Raw genomic sequence first — 26,118 nt, 5'->3', positions numbered from 1 at the left:
CTTGCATAAATCTGAAGACAATCTCTTATTTCACAGATAAATAAAGGCAGACAGATTTTTGACTTACCTAAAATTACTTTAAATTAAAAAGAGTGGCACCTGGGTGGCTCAGTTGGGTTAGGCGAGTCTGACTCTTGATTTCCACTCAGGTCATGATCTCAGGGTTGTGGGATCTAGCCCTGTGTTGGGCTCTGTGCTTAGTGGGGAGTCTGCTTGAGATTCTCTCCCTCCCTTTGCCTGCATCCCCACCTTAAATAAAGTAAATAAATAAATATTTTAAAAAATTGTTTGTTTATTATTTATTTGACAGAGAGAGAGAGAGAGAGAGAGCAAGAGCACAAGCAGGGAGAGCAGCAGAGGGAGGGAGAGAAGCGGGCTCTCTACTGAGCAGGGGGAGCTTGATGTATGGGGCTTGATCCCAAGATCCCAGGATGATGAATTGAACGGATGGCAGACAGTTAACTGACTGAGCCACCCCAGCACCCCTAAACAAATATTTTTTAAAAAATTTAAAAAAGAAAGGAAGGAGGCAAAGAGGAAAAAAAATTCCAAAGTAGCAGGTTGTGACCCAGGAGTTTGAGCTCTTAGAGCTGAATTTAATCCACACCCAGGCCAAATATAATTCTCCAGGATGGAAATGGTCCAGGACACCAGAGCTAACATTCTCTGCCTTTGCCAAAGAGCCTGAGGTGGTTTGATGACATGCAGTCACAACCTCACTTTTATTTCCCAACTGAAGGAAAGTAAGGCCAGCATCATATGACAGGTGCTTCCCACCATAGCAGGGCAGTGGTTCCAGACCCATTCAAAGGAAATGTGCTTCCCCTTGATTTATTGTTGCCTCTTGCATCACTGTTATTTTTTGGAGGTCTCCTGTTCAAAGCTTTACTTGTTGGATAGTTGGATCATATAATTTTAGGTGGCAGGATTGACTCAAGCTTTACCCCAAGTGCCAGTGTTGAGGATCAGACTATATACTGTGCTGCTTCTTCACTGTATTTCTCCAAGTCTTAGGTTTGGGAAAGGCTGGGTGATTGCTCTGCATTTTAAAAATTGAAACCCCACCACTAAATGATGTAAAGTGGTCCAGGCAAAAGCTGCTGTGGAAATCTGAAAGCCATTATCTTTTCCACACTTCCTCTCTTCACCTTCATTTTGTTTGGGAATGCACAGGGACACCCGTGAACAAAAATAAACCAACTTGCCCTTGACTGATTGTTCTGCCTTTCGAGTTATCACATGTGAGTACTTCTGGCTCCCAGATATGGTGAAGTTAAGAGACTGCTGGGAAGCCATCCACAAATTAGAGTTGATCTTCCAGCATCTCCTACCTAGAGAAAGGGCTCAGGACATTCAAATTAGCAACATGCCCTATCCCAAAGTTGATCTGGCTTTTGAATCAGGTTTGGATTTCAGAAATGTAAAAAAAAAAAAAAAAAAGAAAAAAAAAAGAAAAAGAAAAAAAAGAAAGCATGCAAGAATCCTGATGTATTTCCTCAGTTCAAACCTGTCCACTTACTCTTACTGGCCCTTTTTAATTCAAGACTCTACACAGAGACCATACACATTTTGACTGCTGGCTCCCAGGAACTGTCTCAACTTAGCACACCTTTAAGGAAGGCAGGCTCACTTTAGGAGGTAGAGGGTGAAACGTGGCAACTCTTCCACAGGAAGGAATCAATAAAGTAGAGCCACTCAGGGTAGGAGGTTTCACTAGGGCTTAAATCAGGTTGTCAACCCAAACACAATGGGCTTTGTTGCTCCTGTGTAAAGAGGAAATGGAACAGTTTTTGGCCTCCCTAGACTGTATTGTAGGGTATGCAGGATGGCAATTCCAGGCATAACCTTTGGAAGACAAAAATCTGCTTTTGGCTATTCAGTGTTCCCCAGCAAGTTAATTAGCTGTTTCTGAAATGCATGGTAATATTCAGCATTTTCATAGTGAAGCCCATCACAGTTTTAAGCTTGAGGAAGGGACTGGGTGTATACGGAAGGTGGTCTGTCAGGCAAACAGAATAGGGCCCTTTTGGCTGGGGATTCTAACACCTGTGATTTATCTCAAATCACACACGCACTGTAATTTCAAGGCATGTTTTCTGGCGTGAGCAATCGAGCTGAGGGGCCTGCTGCAGCTCCCTATTTATTTCAGGTGTGGGGAGTTACCTCTGGGTTTGAAAGTCCTTGGGTGGGAAGCGCAGAGAAACTGCGAAATGCCTTCTTAAGAAAAGCCTAACTACTCAAAGGAAGAAGCCGGGACTGGGTTGTGGTAGCGGCCTGGGAAGGCTACCGGGCGCCATGGGCATCTCCTCTCACCGAGGGGTAATGGTCCTGCAAGTGAGTTTAGGGATCTTTTCTTTATTTGACAACTTATTGCGGGGGATGGGGGCTGTCCCAGCCCAGTAAAGAGGTCTGTGGGGAGGGACCCTGCCCGGGGACTTACTTCCTAAGGACCAGAGGAGCGCATGTCCCGCCAAGTGACAGCACGCGCCCCTCTCAGTCCGCTCCCCTCCCCCGCAGCGTCTCCGGGCAGAGGTGTCTAGCGCAAGCTCGTCCCCCCCCCCCGCCCAAACCCCCACTCGTCCGGCCCGACTGAGCCTCAGCGGGAGCCCCGCCTGTCTCCGGGCAGCATGAGCCCCTGAGCGCTCGCCCAGCCTGTCAGTAACCGCCGTTTGCGCTTTCTTTCTTTCTTTCTTTTTTTTTTCCTCTTCTTTTCTTTTCCCCCTCTGCCTTTGTCCCGCTTAGTAACTGGGCTCTGACCAATCGCCGCCTTGCCGGCCAAGTCCGGCTGGCTCCTGATTGGTCCGCTTGGGGCGCGCAGCCGTCTCCCGCTCCTTTGCTGGAGGAAGGCAGACAAAAGACGCAGGCTCCGGGCTCCGGCAACCCAGCTCAGCCAATCACCACTCACCTTATCCTCTCTTCCTACCCCCCCTTCTTCCCTCTCTCCTCTCCCTCCCCTCCTGGCTCGCGTGCTCCCGGCACTGACTCCTGGCGAGCGGCCAGCGCCCGGACTGTACCATTCTGATTGAGGCTGGGGGGAGAGAGGATGAATGATTAAGAAGTCGAAACGCAGAGAGCGTTGGGGAGAGTTGAAAGCCGAAGTGGAGGACGGCTTTCGGAACTCTTGCACAGGCACCTGACAGAATCCCCCTTTAATCGAGTCGGTATAGAGGGGAAGGAGCAGTAGTGATGTCGCCTTCCCCCCCTGCCCGGTGCTGTTGGGTGGTACCTCAGCGGGGGAGCGTGAGGCGGGGGAGGGTGTCCCTCTCCGCGCCGTTAAAATGAAACTCTAGTGGCTGGAGTCAGGGCAGAGCGTGAGGGGAGCCGGCACTGGCGGGTTTACTTACTGCCCGGCGGGAGCGCCCAGCCGGGCAGAGCTAACTGGACTTTCCGACGGGCCCCCATCTCGAGGCTACAGGAGCTTCGGTTCCGAGCTTGACTGGAACGGAGCCCGAGTCCCAGCCCCTGAGGGGATCGCTCTCTGCAGACCAGTGGGACCCCGAAACTTGAATGCAACACCCACCCCCCTTTTTATGCCTTCCTTTGTCACTTCCTCACCTTTCTCCCAGCGCGTTCTTTTTATCTCCCCCTCTTCATTCTCCCTCCCTCGAAGGACACAAAAGTGGCTGCCGAGGAAAGATTTGGAGGCAGTGGGAGCTTTTCTCTTTGGAGAGCGACTGTGTGGAAGGGATTTTTGGGAAGCTGCTTTTTAACATCTCAGCCCTCTGCCTTCACCCCCCCCCCCCCCCCCCCCGCCGCCCCAAGCTTCCCTGTACCTCTCTGAGGAGAAAAAGCCCGTAGACTTAAAGTTCGGGGGGCATTTTGCTGGGTGCTGTAAGAGGAGACGGGGGAGGACCCCCATCCTCGTCCTGGTAGTTGGCTGGACTTGTACCGGCCGTTGGAAACCCAGAAGTATATATCCGTGTGGGACTTTACAGATCTATATTTTTAGATTTTTAAATATCAGATAAAAAATATATATGCTTTCTATATATTTCCTGACGACCTGCCCCTGACAGCGCGATGTACAATACGGTGTGGAGTATGGACCGCGATGACGCAGACTGGAGGGAGGTGATGATGCCCTATTCGACAGAACTGATATTTTATATTGAAATGGATCCTCCAGGTACTTGGGGAGAGAAAAAGAATCTTGTGATGGGTCTGATTTGTATATAACTAGACCTTGGTGGTGTTTTCAAGGCAGAAGTGTTCCTGGGAGCGCTAGGTTTGGGATGAGGGGCAGATTTGCAGTTAGAGCTGCAGTAAAACTGCTTCTGGTTTATCCGTTTAAAGTTTGCAGTTAGGACCCTGATCCTATTGTCCTGCGATGGTGGGGGTGGGGGCTGGAGTGGGGGTGGGAGGAAAGACCCGTTTCTTTCACTTTGTGTCGTTCAGGTTTTTGTTGTGCCCCCCTCCCCCCTTTTTTTTCAATTAAAGATTCTTCTACCTGCAAAGGATGCTTTATACCCGAGCCTTGAACTCAAGCCTTTTCCTTTGGGGGAATTCTTTAAAGCTTGTCATTTCATACGTTTGTCTTATTTGGTTCCTTGTGTTTTACCTTCGTTAACTTCTGAAACTGGGTTGCCTAAATGATTATTCATTTTAAGACCCCTTTTTTCTCTTACAGAAACCAAATGCCGGTTAGTAATTTTCAGGGATTGGCGTTTTTATTCAGTCATGGTCTTAGTCTGAGGTTTTTCTTCTCAGTATATAGTCTCTCAGACAGATCTACGTGCAGTATTTTATTACTCGTTAATTTATGGTGATTTCACTTAATTTATGGGATAGGGTTTAATATAACTTCAATTCTTAGACTAAAAAAAGGAGGAATCCTTTTTGTGTGAATCTATGTGATGTGTACATATATGTGATAGGTTCGAATACACATAATGTAAAGTATACATATACTGTATTTTTACTTCAGAGCTTTGTCTGAGACCCTTACAGACATTTTGTGTATCTGGTAAGAAAGGAAAAGGAAGGGAAAATGGAAAAGTTGGGTAATTGTTTTTCTTTAAATTCTAACCTCATTTTATGATTATTAGCTGTCAAATTTTCAAACCCTTTTTTGCAGTTACAGATAGTGCTTTACGTAATGATTTGGAATAAGTAGAGGGCCTTAGTGACTCCTTATTTTTGTTGAGGATGAATTGGTTATGTCTTAAAAATGTGTTGCAGTTAAGCTTACAAAATAAATTGTGTGTCATTGGGGAACCTCAATTATTATAAGACTATGTATTTTTGGAAACCTTTGAAAGGATTGGAGCCCATGCAAGTACAATGAAGTATAACTGTTTTGTAGAATGTTTATAGAAATTATTTGTGTCCTTGTGAGCTGTAAATTATCTTTTGGCTTTTTTTTTTCCAGTTAGAGTGTTAAATGATGCTATATTAAAAACTCCTATTAAATCAGCCTTTTTTACTCTTTATGATAATTTAGAATTTTTCTCTTTCCCTTCATTTTGGAGCTTTCTTTATTTGCTTTTGTCATTGTGACTGCAATCCAGATGCAGCTTTTCAGTGTTTTGCAAAGTTTGTAAGATTTGCCACCCATCTATTGTGTGTATTTCCCCCTTTGTTTCCCCCTAACGGTAAAGCATCATTTCTATTAGATGCATTTGTCATTCATGTAAATGAAAATTTAATACATCATTGATTTCTCCTGTAAAAAGTAAAGTTAATAATTCTAGGTTTTTATTATAAGAATTATATATTCAAACTGCCTCAGAATCCCTATATCATAGTATCTTGCCTTGCAGACATACAAAGGGAATTTGTTGGGCGGAGAGGTGAATAGGGAGGAGGGGAGAAAATGAAGAAGGAACTAATGTTTGAAAAATTTGGGCCCAGTGGAAAAATATTGGCCAAGTTCAGTTGAGTTGTCCAAAAGTGGTTTAAAAAAAAAAAGTTGACTGTTATAATTATGTAGTGATGTGGGTCTTATAAGGTTGTATAGAAAATTCTGATCCAAACGTTGTGCATTTACATAGAAATAAACTTCTGAGTTTAAAATGCTCATCCTTGGATGAAATTTTGCATACTGAGATTCTATTCAGAGTATTGGAAGAATGCATATGCCGCTCTTTATTACGCATTTTGTAGTCTTAGTGTAGATTATGGTTAGTTATACCTAACAGCTTTTAATAAAGGAAGCACACTTGAGTATGCTGGAATATTGCCTGTGATGGGAATGGGTTTTAATGGAAATAATGTGATGCCAGTCTTGTTTTGTGTGACAAATTAAGGTTTTGAAACACTTAAAACTAAGTAAATTATTAGTGAAGAGGTTGCATTGCAGCATGTCTTGTATCTGTCTTCTTCCTATCTTCTATCCCAGCTCAAGCTCTTATTTCCTGACTGGACTGCTTTGATAGACTGTTCTTACTGTTCTTGTTTCTACTTTGTTCAGTCCACAGTATTATTCAAGTACCGTCTGAGGATTTGCCTTCCAGTGGTAAATCTCCCAGTGACTTTGAAAACCTTCCAGTGCCTTTCCTTTGCCTATTAAAAAGAGTCCCAGATTGCTTGTCATTTAAGTCCCTGTTTTTTTTTTGTTGTTGTTGTTGTTTGTTTGTTTCCAACCAAGTTTTCCAGTCTAGTTTCTTACTAGAGTCCATCACAGGTTCTGTGGAAAGCTATTTTATATTTGCTGTTTCTTGAATGTCTGCTTTTTCCTCTTCCAGGGATGCTTTTCACTTGTTGAAATCTTACATGTTTAAGATCTACGTTAGATGCCTTCTTTGCTAGGATATATATTTCCTGATCCCTGATATTAGAAGACATACTTCCTTTCTTTTCCTTTTCTCTTCTAGCACTTCTCAGAACTCCTTTTCATTCTATGAAGTAGATTCTGTTTTTATGTATACTATCCACCCCATGGAATTATCTTCCCATCAAGTTATGAGCTTCTTATCTTGCTCAAGGTATTGCAAACAGTAGGGAATTTAATAGATTTGTGTTGAATTAATAAATATCTAAGGAGCACCATTTCTTCCTAACCTCTAAGTGCTTTTCTACTTACTGTCCTTGGTCATCCCATTCCTTGGCTATTGCAATAGCCTTGAGTTAAATAACTTGAATTAGACAGTTGTTGACTTAAGGCTTTTAACTGTAATATTAGTATTACAGTTTAAAAATATGATTTTCATTTATATTTAAGACTGAACCATAAATGCAAAATCGTTACCTATTATTGCTTCCAGTGGCCTCAAAAACTGTTTTCCAAAGGTGTTTCCCTCCAGCCTATTTTTTAAAAAACTACCATTACCATGCATCCCAAAGGTTTCTAATTACTGCATGGACTGCTGTATCTACTGTAATTCACTGACAATGTAAGGATTGGATCCAAATGGAAGTCTGATGTCTTAATCTTTATGTATTTCCCAGAAGCAGTAGAAATAGTGAACAGTTTAGATGAAACAAAAGTTTTTATTTTGGAAATGTTAAGAGTGTGGTACAGAGAATTGCTTTTGAGCATCTTGGTTAGTCCTCTTGTGATTATAGAATCAGGATTATTCCATAACAGAACAGTTGCTGGGTAGGCCTCTCAAAGAACCCAATCTCTTGTATAGGAGCTCGTGGAGGATTACAGATATACAGCTGATGATAAACTCATGCCCAAAGCTTATAGATTAGTTGTCTGTAAGCTAGCACTTTTAGTTTTGACGTTCTTGTTGTTTTTATTTTGGGAAGATACAGGTGATTTCTTTTTATAATATAATTTTTATAAATTATAAATTTATAATTTCTTTTTATAATTTATAATCCATTAACTTTTAAAGATTACCTATAGACAATTTTCTTTTCTTTTTTTTAAGATTTTATTTATTTGACAGAGAGACACAGTGAGAAGGGGAAGCAGGGGAAGTAGGAGAGGGAGAAGTAGGCTTCCTGCCAAGCAGGGAGCCTGATGTGGGGCTCAATCCCAGGATCCTGGAATCCTGACCTGAGCCAAAGGCAGACGCCCAACAACTGAGCCACGTAGGCGCCCCAACAATTTTCTTATCAAGACAAATTTTTGAAATTGTAGGGCAGCAACATCTTAGTATAATTAGAAAACTAAAAGTCTTTATTGGCAAAATATAAATATAGGAAGGTCTAGAAAAGTGGTTCTCAATTGTTTTTTTTTGGTTTGAGTACCCCTTTTATTTTTTATTTTATCTTATTATTATTATTTTTTAAAGATTTTATTTATTTATTTGACAGAGAGAAATCACAAGTAGATGGAGAGGCAGGCAGAGAGAGAGAGAGAGGAGGAAGCAGGCTCCCCGCCAAGCAGAGAGCCCGATGCGGGACTCGATCCCAGGACCCTGAGATCATGACCTGAGCCGAAGGCAGCGGCTTAACCCACTGAGCCACCCAGGCGCCCCGAGTACCCCTTTTATAATCTAAAAAATTGAGGATCTCAAAGAGGTATTTACTAATATTTACTGTATTAGAATAAAGTTAAGAAATTTAAAAATATTTAATTCCTTTAAAAATAATAAAATGTTACATGTTAGCATCGTTTTTTTTTTTAAAGATTTATTTATCTATTTGAGAGGGAAAGTGTGTGTGTGTGTGTGTGTGTGTGTGTGTGTGTGTGTGTGTGTGTAGGGAGGGGGAGAGGGAGAGAGCGAATCCTCAAGCAGACTGCTGCTGAGTGTATAGCCTGACAAGAAGCTTAATCCCAGGACCCTTAGATCAGGACCTGAGCCATAGTCAAGAATTGGCTGCTTAACCAACTGAGCCATCCAGGCACCCCTAATATAATTTATTTTAATGAAAAAATAACTATATATATATATATTTAAAGGTTTTATTTATTTGACAGAGAGAGAGAGAGAGAGAGAGATCACAAGTAGGCAGAGAGGCAGGCAGAGAGAGAGAGGGGAAGAAGCAGGTTCCCTGTGGAGCAGAGAGCCCTAAACGGGGCTCGATCCCAGGACTCTGGGATCATGACCTGAGCCGAAGGCGGAGGCTTTAACCCGCTGAGCCACCCAGGTGCCCCCCAAAATAACTATATTAAAAGGAAACAAGTTGAGTGCCTGGGTGGATCAGTCAATTGGTCATCTGTCTTAGGCTAGGGTCCTGATGACAGGACCCTGAGTGGGGCTCTTTGCTCAGTGGGGAGCCTGCTTACCCTTTTCCTCCATCTGCTGCTCCCCCTGCTTGTGCTATCTCTCTCTCTGTCAAATGAATAAATAAAATCTTAAAAAAGGAATCAAATGACGAGAGTGGCATTGTTTTACATTTTTGCAAATAACTTTAATGTCTGGCATTTTAGTTTTTAATATCTGGCTTAATAGGAAATGTCTAAATTCTCATGTCTGGGGTGCCTGGGTGGCTCAGTTGGTTAAGTGTCTGCTTTAGACTCAGATCATGATGCCAGGGTCATCAAGCCCTGCATCTAGCTCAGCGGAGAGCCTATTTCTCCTCTCCTTCAGCCTGCCGCCCTGCATACTTGTGCGCTCTCTCTATCTTCCTGTCAAATAAATAAATAAAATCTTAAAAAAAAAAAAAAAGTCTGCCTTTGGCTCAGGTCATGATCTGGAGTGCTGGGCTGAATTCCCACTTCGGGCTGCCTACTCTGCTCACTGGGGGCGTTGTCTTCTCTCTCTGTCCTTCACCTTTCACCCTGTGCCTGCACTCATGTGTTCCTCTCTCAAATAAATAAATAAATAAATAAATATATTTTTAAAAGATTTTATTTATTTATAACAGAGAGAGATAGCTAAAGAGGGAACACAAGCACTGGGGAGTTGGAGAGGGAAAAGCAGGCTCCCTGCTGAGCAGGGAGCATGACAGGTGGCTTAATCCCAGGATGCTGGGATCACAATATGAGCTGAAGGTAGATGCTGAAGGACTGAGCCACCCAGGCACCCCAATAAATAAAATCTTAAAAAAAAAAAAAATCCCATGTCTGCTCATTCAGTCTCTTTGAGATACCACAGGTCTTAACCACTGGAAAACTCCACTGTACAGATGTGAGAGAATGAGAGTGCAAAAGGCAAATAATGTCTTAGTAATACTATGAAACTTTTTGATACCTTGGATCTTCTGAAAGGCTCTTGGGGATATACAGGGGTCTCTGGACTACACTTTGAAAACTACTAGTCTAGAAGTTACATGGTTTGCAACTACATAGTTTGATGGTCAATCTAGGAAACTATTTTCTGACTTTTTTGAATACAGATGAACAGATTGTTTCAGGAAACTTACTTGCTTACTCTGGCATACTTGGTATTTTCATCGTTTAGATTAAGTAACATTCTGGTAGAGAACTAGCACACTGGCTGGCTCTGTGGTTGAGGAAAATATTTGCTGAGAAACACACTAAAGAAATAGGTCACCTGCCACTATGTGGTCCTTACTGTTAGCAGGTTGGGCATTCTACTGTAGTTGAATTTTTGTCTGTAACTGAACATTTGATGGGTTATTATATAAATGCTTCTCCTGTGTGTGGTAAGATATTTCTTTTATGAGCTTAGTGTCATTTTTAAAATGATATTGTAGTGTGGGACAAATGTTAATATAATCAAATGATGTAAAAGCCATGCCAAATTTGTTTGCATTTTCTTATTGAAAAAGATTAGTCATTGCTTTCATTTAACGTATTATAGTTTAGAGTATACTCAGCTATATTTCATTAGAAGTATGATAATTCTCCCTTTGATAATGCTTTTAAAATTCATTCTCCTTGTTTTCATGCTGAATACCTTTATATTTTTCTTAGAATATAGAAAAGATTGGACATGTTTATTTAAGAAGGTAGGTAGAAAAATAACTACAAGTATAATTATGTGATAGAATTTTATTGGTATTAAAGGGGGATGCAGTGTGAGTGAAATAGAAAGAACACAGGCTTTGGAAACATGATAAGGCTTCCAAATCTAGCTTTACTTCTTACCATTACCAAGGTTATATGGCTAGGACTTAACCTCTTTCTGCATAGAGAAGTAGGATGCCAGTGCTCTTTTATAAAATTGATTTAATACTCTGCCTTTCAGAATTGTTCTGGGGATTAGATGTACTGCATCAATATCTAACACAGTCTTTGGTACATGGTATGGACCCAATTCATTGTAGCTTATATCTTTTTTTTTTTTGAGTTTATTTTTTTAGTAATCTCTCTGTCCAACATGGGGTTCCATCTCCCATCTCCAAGATCAAGAGTCACATGCTTCTCTGAATGAGCCAGTTGTAGCTTATATCTTCTTTGAGCAGGGAGCCCGGCGGGGGAGTGGGGGGGACGGGTGTGCAGAGGGGACAGGGAGCCCTACACCCGGCTCAATCCCAGGACTCTGGGATTATGACCCAAGCAGAAGGCAGATCGGTTAACAACTGAGCCACCCAGGCACCCGTGTAGCTTATATCTTACAGCATGTTGTTAACATGTAGTTATCCCAAGTCTACCTCTTGGAATACTCTTGAGCAGTCAAAACCTTTTGAATTATCTTGCTCCATTTTTTCCCCCCTTCATCCCTGACATTTAAACTGGGGTCATTTTGTTTTTGGAAGAGTTCTTTTGTTTTTGTTTTTGAGTGAGTTCTTTAGGGCCTCTTCTAATTACAGCATCTCATGAGTCTATGGAAATGTCACTCCAAGTATCCTTTCTATTGTCCTTGTTTAGTTCCTCATCCCACACATTTAAAATGATTTATAATGAAGGTAATAGTTACTACCATTTGTTGAATGTATAGACCAAGCACTATGTTAAATGTTTTTACACGTACTATTACTGTTTGCCACACGACAACTTTATAAAATAGGCTCTATTATTACCTCACTTTACAGACAGGAAACTGAGACTTAGATGTGTTTAATAACTTACTCAGTGCCTCACAGCTAGCAAGTGGCAGAGCTGGTCTGTCTTGCTAATGCCTTGGTTCTTAACCAGTAAGCACTTCCTAACTGGTTGCTGGGTTTCTACTTTCTTCTTCTCCTCCCCCATAAATTTATCCAGAATTCTTCAGCCACGTTAATCCTGCTCAAATGTTATTTTGAAATAATTTTTGAAATAATACAAGGAAATAATCAGCGCTATCCATTTCTTTTAAGCAGAAGCCATATTCTTAAACTAGGCATACATGATCTTTAGCACCAGTTTTCCAACTTAATTATTAATCCTCTATTCTTCTTCTTATTTTTTTTTTTTTAAAGTAAACTCTACCCTCAGTGTGGGGTTCAATCTCACAACCCTGAGATTAAGAGTCACCTGATTTACTGACTGAGCCTGCCAGGTTTTCCTCTCACCCCACCCCCTGCCTGCCCCATTCTCATTTTTACTTTTAGCCCAGTTCCTTGGCCTCCACTGCATACCCTTTCTTATTTCCATCGCCAACCTTTTGCTTATGCTGCTGCTTATTAGTTAGATTAAGCATTATGCCCATCCCACCCCCATCTTCAAATTTGGATCCTTTGCAGGTCCCCTTTCTTTCTTTTCTTCCTCCAAAAATTATAGAATTGAGGGGCGCCTGGGTGGCTCAGTCAGTTAAGTGTCTGCCTTCAGCTCAGGTCATGATCTCAGGGTCCTGCAATGGAGCCCCGCATCAAGCTCCCTGCTCTGCGGGAAGCCTGCTTCTCCCTCTTCCACTCCCACTGCTTGTGTTCCTTCTCTTGTTGTCTCTGTCAAGTAAATAAATAAAATCTTGAAAAAAAATTATAGCACTGAATCCCACAATTACCTAGGACTATGGTCTATTGTTTTGATACAAAATCATGTTATGTTATGACATTTAATTATTTTGTGAATATAATTTGTCTCCCCAATACAAGATCAGTTTCTTGAGATCAAGCTATGTATTTCTTTCTTTTTTTGCTTGAAATACCCTGTTCTCCAATATTTTGTTAAAGTATTAGGCCTGTGGACCCAACCAGTTTCATTTTGTGACTTAAGTTTTAAGTTTGCCTACTGCTTTCCCACCTAGGGCTAGTGTGCTCCTGCTCTCTCTCTCTCTGACAAATAAATAAATAAATATATGAATAAATTCTTTAAAAAAAAAAGATTTTATTTATTTGACAGCGAATAAACCCAGGGAACATCAGAGAGAAGCAGACTTCTACTGACTAAGGAACGCAATGCAGGGCTGTGTCCCAGGACCCTGGGATCATGACTTGAGGTGAAGGCAGATGGTTAACCAACTGAGCCACCCAGGCACTCCAGGATAATTTATTCTAAAAAGGGAAATAATGAAAAAGTACAATCCTTAATGTTGTTAGCAAAATGTTTTTGAGTTTGAATTAAAATTATTTTTGAAATTTTGAAGAATTAGAAGTGAGTAGTAAACTTTTTAATAAGTTTGTTAGGCTAGTTGTACACAGCATGTGCCAAATGTAGATTTAAATTACCCAATATGTTACTATACCAAATAAATTTAGAAGGTGTGGGACTTGATTTGGGATAACAAGGTAAGGTCAGCCATGTAGCCTCATAAGATTAGTTTCCAAATTGTTTGTTGATACATATGATATATTTGTTGATCTTTGTGAATATTTATAAATTAATATAAAGTAATAGGGTTTTTTTTTTTTTTAAGTATTAATGAGGCAGTAGGCTAGGTCCAGCCTGCTACATTTAGCCATTTTGCATGTGTCTTGTCAATATAAAAATTGCCCTGTGTCCTGTGAATAGAAGCAACACAAAGCTAAAGTCAATACCATGATGTCCTACCATCCACCTTTTCCAACCTTGGACTTCTGTTTGTGGGACAGATTGCTTACCCTTGTTTAAGGGTATAGGGCAACAAATCCAGAACTTGTGGCTATGTCATCTTAAATACTTCATAGTTTTTGTTTTTAAACTTAAGAAAAAGTAATTTCAATCATGAATCAAAATTTAAAATTTGTGTATAAATTGTTTTAGAGAACAGCTTATTGAAATGAACTGTTTGTGCTTGGAAAATGACACTTTGGAGTTTATTCTTTCATGTGTACTATTCTTTTTAACTTTCTTGTTCTGCAAAGACAGTATAATATTCATATTGAATTTCTAATATGCATTTGTGGAATTAAGCACAAACCTTTTTTTCTTTTTCTTTAAAGACTTTATTTTTAGGTAATCTCTATACTCAATGTGGGGCGCTAACTCACAGCCCCCAAATCAAGAGTTGCATACTCCACAACTGAGCCATCCAGGCATGCCAACCATAGACTCTTTTTGAGATTAGTTCTGGGAGATGTTTCATAAAAAAATAGTATATTGTCAACTAAAAGCATCAGGAATCTAATTTAAAATGGATTAAGAAGTAAAAAATTTTGTCTTTTCATATGAGCAGCTTCAGGTGTTGGTTGATTACATCAGTTCAACAATGTCAGTAAAATCTTTTCTTTCCACGATTCAATTTTGCTCTCCTTGGAATTGGCTTTATCCACAGGCTAGTAGCAAAATGGTATAGTGATTCCAGGTGTCCTATCTGTACAGAAGAACTTTTTTTTTTTGTAAATAGAATTGACAAGAAATTTTTAGAATTATTCAAGTGTAGTTATATACTATCTATTATATGTATATACTATATAATATCATATTGGTTTCAGGTGTACAGTATAGTGATTCAACAATTCTATATACCTACACAAGAACTTCTAAAAGAAGAAAGATCTCTCTTCCTTTGCCTCTTTTTAGAGAGAAGAAATGACCTCTAAAAACGCCTAGCAGACTTCTTTCACACCTTTTTGGCCAGATTTGAGTCCTGTACTCATTCCTACCTCAATCACTAGTGGCTACCCTTGAACTAACCATGGCCATGCCTGAATTTGGGAGTGGTAATAACTTCCCCTGAGGCCTTGTATTGGGGAGGGATTCTGTCAGGAAGGAACACAGAGGGGATGAATGCTAGCAAGGTGGATCATCAATAGTGGCTGAAAAGTAATTTGGAGAACTATACTGCCTTGCAGAGTTCTTTGTGTTTGTAAATAGAATCAGCATTTTTTTCCCTTTTTCAAAACTGTAATCTAGTTGTTGGAAACAGGTTTCCTTATTCTAAGTGGGAATTCACAGGGTCACATAGTGTTGAGAGTTAATGTAAGACAGGCCTTTTTGGGGCACCTGGGTAGCTCACTTAGTGAAGTGGTCATGCTTGATTTTAGCTTGGGTCATGATCTTGGGGTCCTGGGATGGAGTCCCACATTGGGCTCCATGCTCAGCAGGGCAGGGCAGGGCAGTGTCTGCTTGAGGATTCTCTCTCTTCCTCTCCTCCTTCCTCTGCACATGTTTCCTCTCTCTCCAAAACAAATAATATATATTAAAAAAAAGCCTTCTTGGGACCCCTGGGTGGCTCAGTTGGTTGGACGACTGCTTTCAGCTCGGGTCATGATCCTGGAGTCCCAGGATTGAGTCCCACTTCGGGCTCCCACCTCCACGGGGAGTCTGCTTCTCCCTCTGACCTTCTCGCTCATGCTCTCTCTCACTGCCTCTCTCTCAAATAAATAAATAAAATCTTTAAAAATAAATAAATAAAAAATTAAAAAAGCCTTCTTGTCAGTTGCTTACTAGAAGATGAGGAAGCTAACTTCTCTGGTTGACCGTTTCCTTGTTTGAGGCATGCAGATATTGGGAATAGAGTATGTTAGTGCATCAATTAAATGAGTATGAGAGAGCATTTAGCCAAACCATAAATTCCATATTCCAAAATTTAGTAAATGAAGTAATAAGCTTGAGACCTGTGTCATGTATTACGATTTGAATGACTAGTCTTAAAAATTAGGACACTACTTTAAAGTAACCTATAGGTCATGTCTTTCAATTAAGATGTACTGTGTAGGGGTGCCTGGGTGGCTCAGTGGGTTGGGCCGCTGCCTTAGGCCCGGGTCATGATCTCAGGGTCCTGGGATCGAGTCCCGTATCGGGCTCTCTGCTCAGCGGGGGGCCTGCTTCCCTCTCTCTCTCTGCCTGCCTCTCCATCTACTTGTGATTTCTCTCTGTCAAATAAATATATAAAATCTTAAAAAAAAAAAGATGTACTGTGTAGCTAAGTATTGACTTTTCAGTATAAATTGTATAGTGGGGTGGATAAGAGATGTCTTCGGAATCAGAGTGCCTGAGTTTAGATTGTGTCTCTGCCATTTTCTAGTTTATGTCCTTGGGCAACTTAATTATATTTTCTGTGTTTTGGTTTCTTCACCCCAAAATTAGGGCTGATACTGGTCCCCTACTTCAATGGGATTATTGTGAGGATTTAGTAAATTCGTAACTGTAAAATACTTAACATAGTACCTGGAACATATTAAGTGCCCATAAATGTTTTTGTTCATGTATTCATGTTTTTCAACAAATATTTGATGGCCAGGCACTGCTCTGGCCAGGCACAGAACAGGAAAACTTGATATATTCATGGAGTGTTTTAAGGAAGGGGAGAAAGTAGAGAATAAATAAATTTATGGGGTACTTGGGTAACTCACTTGGTTAAGTATCTGACTTCAGCTCAGGTCATAATCTCAGGTCTTGGGATTAAACCCTGAATCGGGCTCCCCACTCAATCTCTCAAATAAATAAAATCTTTTTAAAGAATCATAACATACAAAAAAAAAATCATAACATGCTATTTAGGGGCACCTTGGTGGCTCAGTCAGTTAAGGGGCTGCCTTTGGCTCAGATCATAATCCCAGAGTCCTAGGATCAAGCCTCATCTGGGACTCTCTGCTTAGTGGTAGTCTGTTTCTTCCTCTCTCTCTGCCGCTCCCTGTGCTTGTACTCTCTCTCAGATCCAGAGCTTGTGGCTATGTCATGTTAAATACTTTATAGTTTTTGTTTTTAAACTTAAGAACAAGTAAATTCAATCATGAATCAAAATTTTAAAATTTGTGTATAAATTGTTTTGGAGAACAGGGTTGGGGGCACTATTTTTACTTTTTTTTAAAGTTCTAATTTAAATTTGTTAACATACAGTATAATATTAGTTTCAGGTGTACAGTGGTGATTGAACATTTCCATACAACACTCAGCACTCATCACAAGTGTCCTCCTTAATCCCCGTCACCTACTTAACTCATCCTCCTGCCCACCTCCCCACTAGAAACCCATCAGTTTGTTCTCCATAGTTAGGAGTTTGTTTCTTGGTTTGGTTCTCTTTTTATCCATTTGCTTGTTTTGTTTCTTAAATTCCACATGAATGAAATCTTATGGTGTTTGTCTTTCTCTGACTGCCTTATTTTGTTTAGCATAATACACTCTAGCTTCGTCATGTTGCACATGGCAAGATTTTATCTTTTTTTATGGTTGAGTGACAGCCCATCGTGTGTGTGTGTATGTGTGTGTGTATTTGTGTATCACATCTTCTTTAGCCATTCATCAATCGGTGGACACTTGGGCTGATTCTATAATTTGGCTATTGTAGATAATGATGCTATAAACATTGGGGGGCATGTATTGCTTTGACTTAGTATCTTTCTATTCTTTGGGTATATATGTAACCATGCAATTGCTGGATTTTAAGGTAGTTCTATTTTTAACTTCTTGAGGAAACTCCATACTCTTTTCCACAGTGGCCGTATCAGTTTGCATTCCCATTTCCCATAACCCTTTCTCCACATCCTCATCAACACCTGTTGTTTGTTGTGTTGTTGATTTTCGCCATTTTTTTTTTTTTTTTAAGATTTTATTTATTTATTTGACAGAGAGAAGGAGCACAAATAGGTAAAGTGGCAGACGGAGGAAGAGGGAGAAGGACAAGCAGGCTCCCCACTGATCAGGGAGCTCAGTGGGGGCTTGATCCCAGGCACCCAGATGCTTAACTGATTGAGCCACCCAGGTGCCCTGATTTTAGCCATTCTGACAGGTATGAGGTGATATCTCATCATAGTTTTGATTTGTATTTCTGTGGTGTACAGTGAAAGACATTCCATGCTCCTGGATTAGAAGGACAGATACTGTTAAAGTGTCTCTACTACCCACAGCAATCTATACATTCAGTGCAATCCCTGTCAAAATACCAACAGCATTTTTCACAGAACTGGAACAAACAATTCTAAAGTTTGTATGGAAGCACAAAAGACCCCAAATAGCCAAAGCAACCTGGAAAAAGAAAAGCAAAGCTGGAGGCATCACAATTCTGGACTTCAAGTTATATTACAAAGCTGTAGAGATCAAAACAGTATGGTACTGGCACAAAAACAGACACACAGAGTAATGGAACAGAATAGAAAACCTAGAAATGAACCCACAACTATATGGTCAGTTAGTCTTCAACAAAGCAGGAAAGAATATCCCATGGGAAAAGGACAGTCTGTTCAACAAATGGTTGGGAAAACTGGAGAGCAACATGCAAAACAATTAGACTGGATCACTTACGTCATACACAAAAGTAAATTCAAAATGGATTAAAGACCTCAGTGTGAGACCTGAAACCATAAAAATCCTAGAGGAGAACACAGGCAGTTAACTTCTTTGCCATCAGCCGTAGCAACTTCTTTCTAGGCATGCCTCTGAGGCAAGGGAACCAAAAGCAAAAAATAAACTATTGGGACTATATCAAAATAAAAAGCTCCTGCACAAATATAAATAGCTTCACAAAATGAAAAGCTTCAATAAAATACGAAGGAAACAACAACACTAAAAGGCAACTTACTGAATGGGAGAAGATATTTGCAAATGACACATCTGGAAAAGCATTCATATCTAAAATATCAAACAATCCAATCAAAAAGCAGGCAGAAGAACAGACATTTCTCTAAGGAAGATATCCAGATGGCCAACAGACACATGGAAAGATGTTCATTATCACTGATCATCGGGAAAAGCAAATCAAAACTATGCTGAGATACCACCTCACACCTGTCAGAATGGCTGAAATCAACAACATAAGGAGTACTACTTTTTTTTTTTTTAAGATTTTATTTATTTGACAAGAGACACAGTGAGAGGGAACATAAGCAGGGGGAGTGGGAGAGGGAGAAGCAGGCTTCCCGCTGAGGAGGGAGCCTGATGTGGGGCTGCATCGGAGGACCCCAGGATCATGACCTGAGCGGAAGGCAGATGCTTAACGACCAGCCACCCAGGCGCCCAAGGATTACTGTTTTAAATAGGAAGACAGTGAGGGCCTGACTTAAAGGAAACGAGGGCATAGATCTTTGAGAAGTGTGAGGGTGGGCCAATGTGCCAGGTGGAGGGAATACCAGATAGCTTACTATGAGGCAGGAGCATCTCTGTCTTGTGTTCAAGGATTATCTGGGAGGCCAGGTTGGCTGGAGTGGAATAAGGTGAAAGTAATGAAGAGATAAGTAGGGGCCCCTGGCTGACTCAGTCAGACGAGCATGTGACTCTTGATCTTGGGATCATGAGTTCAAGCCCTTGTTGGGTGTAGAGATTACTTACATTAAAATTTAAAAAATATGATATTTATTTTTATTTTTTGTTTCAAGATTTTTATTTATTTATTTATTTGACAGACAGAGATCACAAGTAGGCAGAGAGGAGGCAGAGAGAGAAGGAGGCTCCCTGCTGAGCAGAGAGCCCAATGCGGGGCTCGATCCTAGGACCCTGAGATCATGACCTGAGCTGAAGGCAGAGGCTTCAACCCACTGAGTCACTTAGGCGCCCCTGATATTTATTTTTTAAAAATGAAAGCAAGTATTGTGGATGGTAGGGAAGACCATATAGGACATTGTAAGAACTTGGCTTTTAAAACTCGACCGAGATGAGATGCCATCCAAGAGTATTAAACAGTGACATATTATGATCCCTGGCTTAAAATTATCATTTGGGCTGCTGGGGGAGAATAGGAAAAGGTGGAAGTGGAGAAAATGGTTAGGAGGCTATTGCAGTAAACAAGCTGAGGGATGATGGTGTCTTGGACAAGGGTGAAAGCTCCAAAGGTAGAGAAAAGTGATTGGATTCTGAATATTATTATTATATATAATAACTATTTTATAATTTCTTAGCTTCATGTTTCTCTATATGCTTTAATAATTAAAAGATTTAACTTTAAAATAATGCTGAACCATTTATATATATATATTTTAAAGGATTTTATTTATTTGACAGAGAGGGAGAGAGATCACAAGTAGGCAGAGAGACAGGCAGAAAGGGGTAAGCAGGCTCCCTGCTGAGCAGAGAGCACGATGTGGGGCTCGATCCCAGGACCCTGAGATTAGAGGTTTAACCTCTAAAGTTTAGAATAATTAAAATATGCTAAAGTTCAGAATAATTTGTGATTTTGATTATTAATTTAATTCTTAAATGCTTGAGTATAGAGAATGCTGTAAAATAGGGAAGTGTTGCTCACTGTTTAGGAGCTCTAGACTCAAATTGCTTGGATTTCCAATTCTAGCCCTGTCTGTTTATAGTTTGTGACCCTGGACAGTTTCCTAATCTGTATAACAGGGAGAAGAATATGAACCCCGATGTAGGGCTGTTGTGAGAATTAGTACATGTAAGACGCTTAGAGCAGATATCTGTTGTTTTATTATTATTTTCATTATTATTGACCTGAGATGCTTTGTGATATATCTTCTCTCTTCCATTCAGAGGACGCACCAGCCTCTGTTAGATTTTCAGTTAGATTGAAAAGTAATTTAAATCTTTATCCAGCCTCTCAAAAACACCAAGGGGGGTAATATTCATACCATACCATAATACTACTTAAAATCTGATTTTTCCATTTTTGATCAGTGTCTTTGCATGGTTAATCCCAAACTTCCTTTTCTTTTTCAAAACTTTCCAAATTCATAATAATTTGAATGGTCTCATTCTTTTTGTCTTTTCCTCTCTTTCTCAGATTTATTCTTCCTTTTCCAGGAATATCCGTATCTATTTATTTTATTTTTTATTTTTTTAGGTTATCCATCTCTCTTTAAACTCTCTCCTTTTCCTGAGTCATTGCTCTGATTTGTATAATAAGGGTCAGGAACCAAGGGAGTAAAGAAAGGAAGTTATGAATGCTCACACAACAACGTTTTTGGTTTTGTCACAACTTAGCTGCTGTAGAGGATATAATATGTTTTGTCTTTTAGAAAGAAGTCTACTCTAGCTTTTTTTTTTTTTTTTTTAAGATTTTATTTATTTATTTGACAGATCACAAGCAGGCAGAGAGGCAGGCAGAGAGAGAGAGAGAAGGAAGCAGGCTCCCCGCTGAGCAGAGAGCCTGATGCGGGGCTCGATCCTAGGACCCTGAGATCATGACCTGAGCCGAAGGCAGTGGCTTAACCCACTGAGCCACCCAGGTGCCCCAGAAGTCTACTTAGCTTTAAAAACATTATTAGGTGGTATAGACCATTGCAGGACATTAATTATGGACTTGGGTTTAGTTTTTTCTCCTGTCATAAACCATAACACTGACCCAGACCTCTCTTTTGTTTACTAAGGATCAACCATGGGCATTTAGAATAGAGTTGCTAGATAAAATACATGCAGTGTCCCATGAAATATTTGTGATGTACTAATACTGAAAAATTGTTAATCTGAAGTTCAAATTTCACTGGCTGTCCTATATTTTTATTTGCTAAATCGGGCAACCCTAATTTAGAGAGAAGGCAGACAGTTGACTAGATAGTATTTCCCAGTATACCTTCCCTGTGGTGTTTCGCGATAGATGTGTAACTTGATATAGTGGCTATTAGTATACTTTTAGTTTCCATGACAAAAAGTCCAACTGAAATTGGTTTAAACAAAGAGAATTTATAGTTTCATATAATTGAGATGTCCAGAGGGAATAAGGGCCCCTGACGTAGTTTGATCAAGACTATCAGGCTTTGGCCCTATTTTTCTTGGCTCTCCTATCTATCAGTTTCTTTCTCAGGGAGGCTTCCTTGGTTTTTAGTAAAAGATAACTGCCTTTGGCTGCTGAGATTACATGTTTCCTAATATCTGGGGGAGAAAAAGGATGCTTCCCACAAACAAAACACAAAAATCCTGAGCTTGACATTAGACTATTCCAGGTTCCAAAGGATCACTCTTAAAAATCTTAAAATCTGAACTATTAATTACAGCTTTCTGTCTAGACCAGTGACTCTTGAACTTGAGCATATATCATAACCACCTGGAGGACTTGTTAAAACAGATGCCAAACCCAACCCCCAGATTTCTGGTTTTAGTAGGTTTGGGGCTGGGTTCTAAGAATTTGTAGTTGAAACAGGTTTCCAGATGTTCTTGATTTGTTGGTCTGCGAACATTTTGAGAACCACAGCTGTGTCAAATCAGAGCCTGCTCCTGGAGTTGGGGAAAGGGTCAGTCCCAAACAAATACCTTACCAGTGTGTGGAAGGAACAAGACACTTAAAAAAAAACCAGAACAGGGGCACCTGGGTGACTCAGTGGGTTAAGCCACTGCCTTCGGCTCAGGTCATGATCTCAGGGTCCTGGGATCGAGCCCCGAATCGGGCTCTCTGCTCAGCGGGGGGCCTGTGCTTCCCTTCCTCTCCCTCTGCCTGCCTCTCTGCCTACCTGTGATCTCTCTCTGTCAAATAAATAAATAAAATCTTTAAAAAAAAAAAACAAACAACCAGAGCAGATTTATTTATTTGAGAGAGAGAGAAAGAGCAAGCAGGAGCGTGGGAAGGGGCAGAAGGAGAGAGAGAAAGAATCTCAAGCAGACTCCTCCCTGAGCACAGAGCCTGATACAGGGCTTGATCTCACGACCCTGAGATCATGACCTGAGCTGAAATCAAGAGTTGGATGCTTAACCAACTCAGGTACTCAGGTGCCCTGGAACAAAATACGTTTTGAGGAAATAATTACAATGTCCACTAAGGAGAGGATTGCTATTTTTAATCTGCCCAGCTCTCCTGCCCTCTTATTTGGGTAACAGCTTCCTATTGTTTTCTTAACTACTCATTTCTCATTTGTAATCAATGTGGCTTGGGTAGAATTGATTTAACCCACTGGCTTTAATGGTGGGCACAAGACCCTGCCTGGTCATTAAGCTTATTGCATTCACCTGTCCTCAGTGATTAGCTCAAGAATTAATAGGGCAGCCATCTTTGTAAACAGTCAGTGCACATTACTATACATTACTATTTACTGTCCTGGCTGTTGATATAAAGATGGCATAATTCCTGTCATTAAGAAGCTCGGACTGTGGTGAATACCAACATGTAAACAAATACGTGTAGTATTTCTCTTTATAACTCCTTTCTCCTGGCTTCCATCTAATACACATTTCCATTATATACTTCATTACTTCCTTTGTAATCCTTAACCACGTTTATTATCAGTTGTTTAGTGTCTTTGGTCCTCATTAGATTATAAATTCCATCAGGATAAGGGCTATAATTTCCTGCTGGATTTCCAGTATTTAGCACTTTCTGTGGCACATAGAGGTGCTCAGTAAATATGGGTTGAGTGAATGTTTTAACTGTCCTAATAGAAAAATACGGAAACAGAAGAGGGAATGATTGGTTTACTGGTGGAGTAGTGGAGATATAACAGCCTGGATAAATGCATAGGATTGTTAAAACACTTTGGTATATTTTGGGAACTGTAAGTAATTCAGTTTTGTTGAAACATAATGTAATAGGTGAGAAGTGGTGGCAGATGAATCTGGAGAGATAGGTGAGGGCCAAATCCTGAAGATCCCTGAATGCTACCCTACAGGTTGGGGAGCGATTGCCTGGTTTCAAGTAAGAAAAAATATATTAGCAGCAAAGTGATAAATGGATCAGAGGGGAGTGAGATTAAAGATGTGAAACTGGTTAGGAGGTTATTTCAGAACAGATGGAAGATGTTATGAAAGCCTAAGGTGAAAAAGAAAAATATGGAAGAAGCGGGGAGATGGAGACTTGGTGTAGAGTTCATTTTCATGTGGACTCATGGAGATTTCCACTGTATTGTACTAGCCACTCTTTTATTTATTTATTTTTTTTGAGAGAGAGCACAAGTGGGAGTAGAGTGGAGTGGTGCAGAGGGAGAGAGAGAAGCAGACTCCTCGCCAAGAAGGGGGCCTGACACAGGGCTCAGTCCCAGGACCCTGGGGATCATGACCTGAGCCAAAGGCAGACTCTTAACCAACTGAGCCACGCAGGCACCCCACTATTAACTACTACTAACTAGTGATCCCTAGTTCTGCATCCACATCCACATAATATTTGTAATTGGAGATTGTATTTTTATTTCATTTTCTAGTTAAAAAAAGAGATTTCCCATCCCAAAGCCTAATATAAGGTAGTAGCAGTGAGAATAAATAGAATTGTCTAAAAAGTAGAATTGATGGAACTTAGAGACTATCCTGAGAAAAATGAGAGAATCTAGGATGACTTTTAGTTTTCTGGCATAGGAGATGGTGGTGCTGTAAACCAGTAGACACAATTTAAGAAAGAATAATGGGTTTGGATCATATGGCTTCTTAGATCCAAATGAGGCAGAGGTGAAATGGAAAATGTTTTCTCCTTTTGGAGGAGTTGTTTTTCTCGTAGGCTTTATTGGGGAAGGAAAAGAGAACAGCTTTTACTGCTTCTAGGTTTGAAGCCTAGAGTAGATGGTAGTAAATCAGATACTATTAAGTTCCTAAAAGTGTGGGAGAGATTGCAGTGGGTCCTTGACTACTCCCAGGGTACTAGTTGCCAAGGTCAATTTAAATTTCCAGAAGTGGGGCACCTGGCTGGCTCAGTTGGTAGAGCATGAGACTCTTGATCTTGGGGTCATAAGTTTGAGCCTCACATTGGGGATAGAGTTGTCTAAGAAAAAAATTCTAGATGTTTAATTTGCTTCATCTTATTTAAACAGCTTTTTAAAAGGAAGTACACATAAACTTTATTTTGTATGTTCTTCTTTTTAAAAGTTTTTATTTAAATTACAGTTTATACACAGTGTAATATTCATTTCAAGTATACAATATAGTGGTTCAGTAGTTTCATGTATCACCCAGTGCTCATCACAGTATTGTATTCCTTAATCTCCATCACCTTAACCCATCCTCCCTCCCCAACCCAACTCCCTTCTGGTACCCATCAATTTGTTCTCTATAGTTAAAAGTCTGTTTCTTGGTTTGCCTTTCTCTCTTCCTCCCTCTATGTTCATTTGTTTTGTTTCTTAAATTCCACATATGAGTCAAATCATAGGGTATTTGTCTTTGACTTACTTAGTATAATACTCTCTAGCTCCATCCATATTGTTGCAAATGGCAAGATTTCATTCTTTTCAATGGCTGAATAATATTCCATTGTATATATATACCACATCTTCATCCATTCATCAGTTGGTGGACACTTGGGCTGATTCCATAATTTTGTTAATACAGTTAAGTCTGCTGTAAACATCAAGAAGCATAAATCCCTTTGAATTAGTATTTTTGTATTGTTTGGGTAAATACCTAACAGTGCAGTTGTTGGATGGAAGGGTAGTTCAATTTTTAACTTTTTGACTTTTTAACTTTTTAACTTTTAACTTGTTTTTCACTCTGGTTGCACCAGTTTGCATTCCCACCAAAAATGCAAAAGGGTTCCCTTTACTCCACATTCTCACCAACACCTGTTGTTTCTTGTGTTGTTGATTTTAGCCATTCTGACAGGTGTGAGGTGATATCTCATCATGGTTTTGATTTGCATTTCCCAGATGATCAGTGATATTGAACATCTTTCCATGTGTCTGTTGGCCATCTGGATATCTTCCTTGGAGAAATGTCTGTTCTTCTGCCTGCTTTTTGATTGGATTGTTTGCTATTTTAGATATGAATGCTTTTCCAGATGTGTCATTTGCAAATATCTTCTCCCATTCAGTAGGTTGCCTTTTTTTTTTTTTTTTTTTAAAGATTTTATTTATTTATTTGACAGAGAGAAATCACAAGTAGGCAGAGAGGCAGGCAGAGAGAGAGAGGAGGAAGCAGGCTCCCCGCTGAGCAGAGAGCCTGATGCGGGACTCGATCCCAGGACCCTGAGATCATGACCTGAGCTGAAGGCAGCGGCTTAACCCACTGAGCCACCCAGGCGCCCAGTAGGTTGCCTTTTAGTGTTGTTGTTTCCTTTGTATTTTTTTGAAGCTTTTCATTTTGTGAAGCTATTTATATTTGTGCAGAAGCTTTTTATTTTGATATAGTCCCAATAGTTTTGTTTTTTTTTAATAAACATATAATGTATTTTTATCCCCAGGTCTGTGAATCGCCAGGTTTACACATTTCACAGCACTCATCATAGCACATACCCTCCCCAATGTCCATATCCCCACCACCCTCTCCTGTCACCCCTACCCCCAGCAACCCTTAGTCTGTGTTTTGAG

The 26,118-nt window shown here is 40.2% G+C and overlaps 1 protein-coding gene across 2 annotated transcripts in view; it reads left to right on the top strand.

Annotated features, from left to right (window-relative positions):
• PIK3R3 (phosphoinositide-3-kinase regulatory subunit 3) overlaps positions 1-26,118 on the top strand; it is a 138,673-nt gene that overhangs the window by 6,286 nt on the left and 106,269 nt on the right. Inside the window, exon 1 of one of the 2 annotated variants that reach the window (XM_059137792.1) lies at positions 3,260-4,126. The exons of the other annotated variant lie outside the window; for it this stretch is intronic. Within the exon in view, the coding sequence (XP_058993775.1) occupies positions 4,021-4,126 (106 nt within the window). The 5' untranslated portion in view covers positions 3,260-4,020. Of the gene's footprint in view, positions 1-3,259; positions 4,127-26,118 lie in introns of those variants that run through there. 2 annotated transcript variants of the gene reach the window in all.

Source organism: Mustela lutreola, chromosome 10, assembly GCF_030435805.1.
Source record: "Mustela lutreola isolate mMusLut2 chromosome 10, mMusLut2.pri, whole genome shotgun sequence".
In the NCBI taxonomy this organism is placed as follows: domain Eukaryota; kingdom Metazoa; phylum Chordata; class Mammalia; order Carnivora; family Mustelidae; genus Mustela; species Mustela lutreola.
The sequence above is the reverse complement of the archived record's forward strand: the minus strand, read 5'-3'. Positions and strand labels throughout refer to the sequence as shown.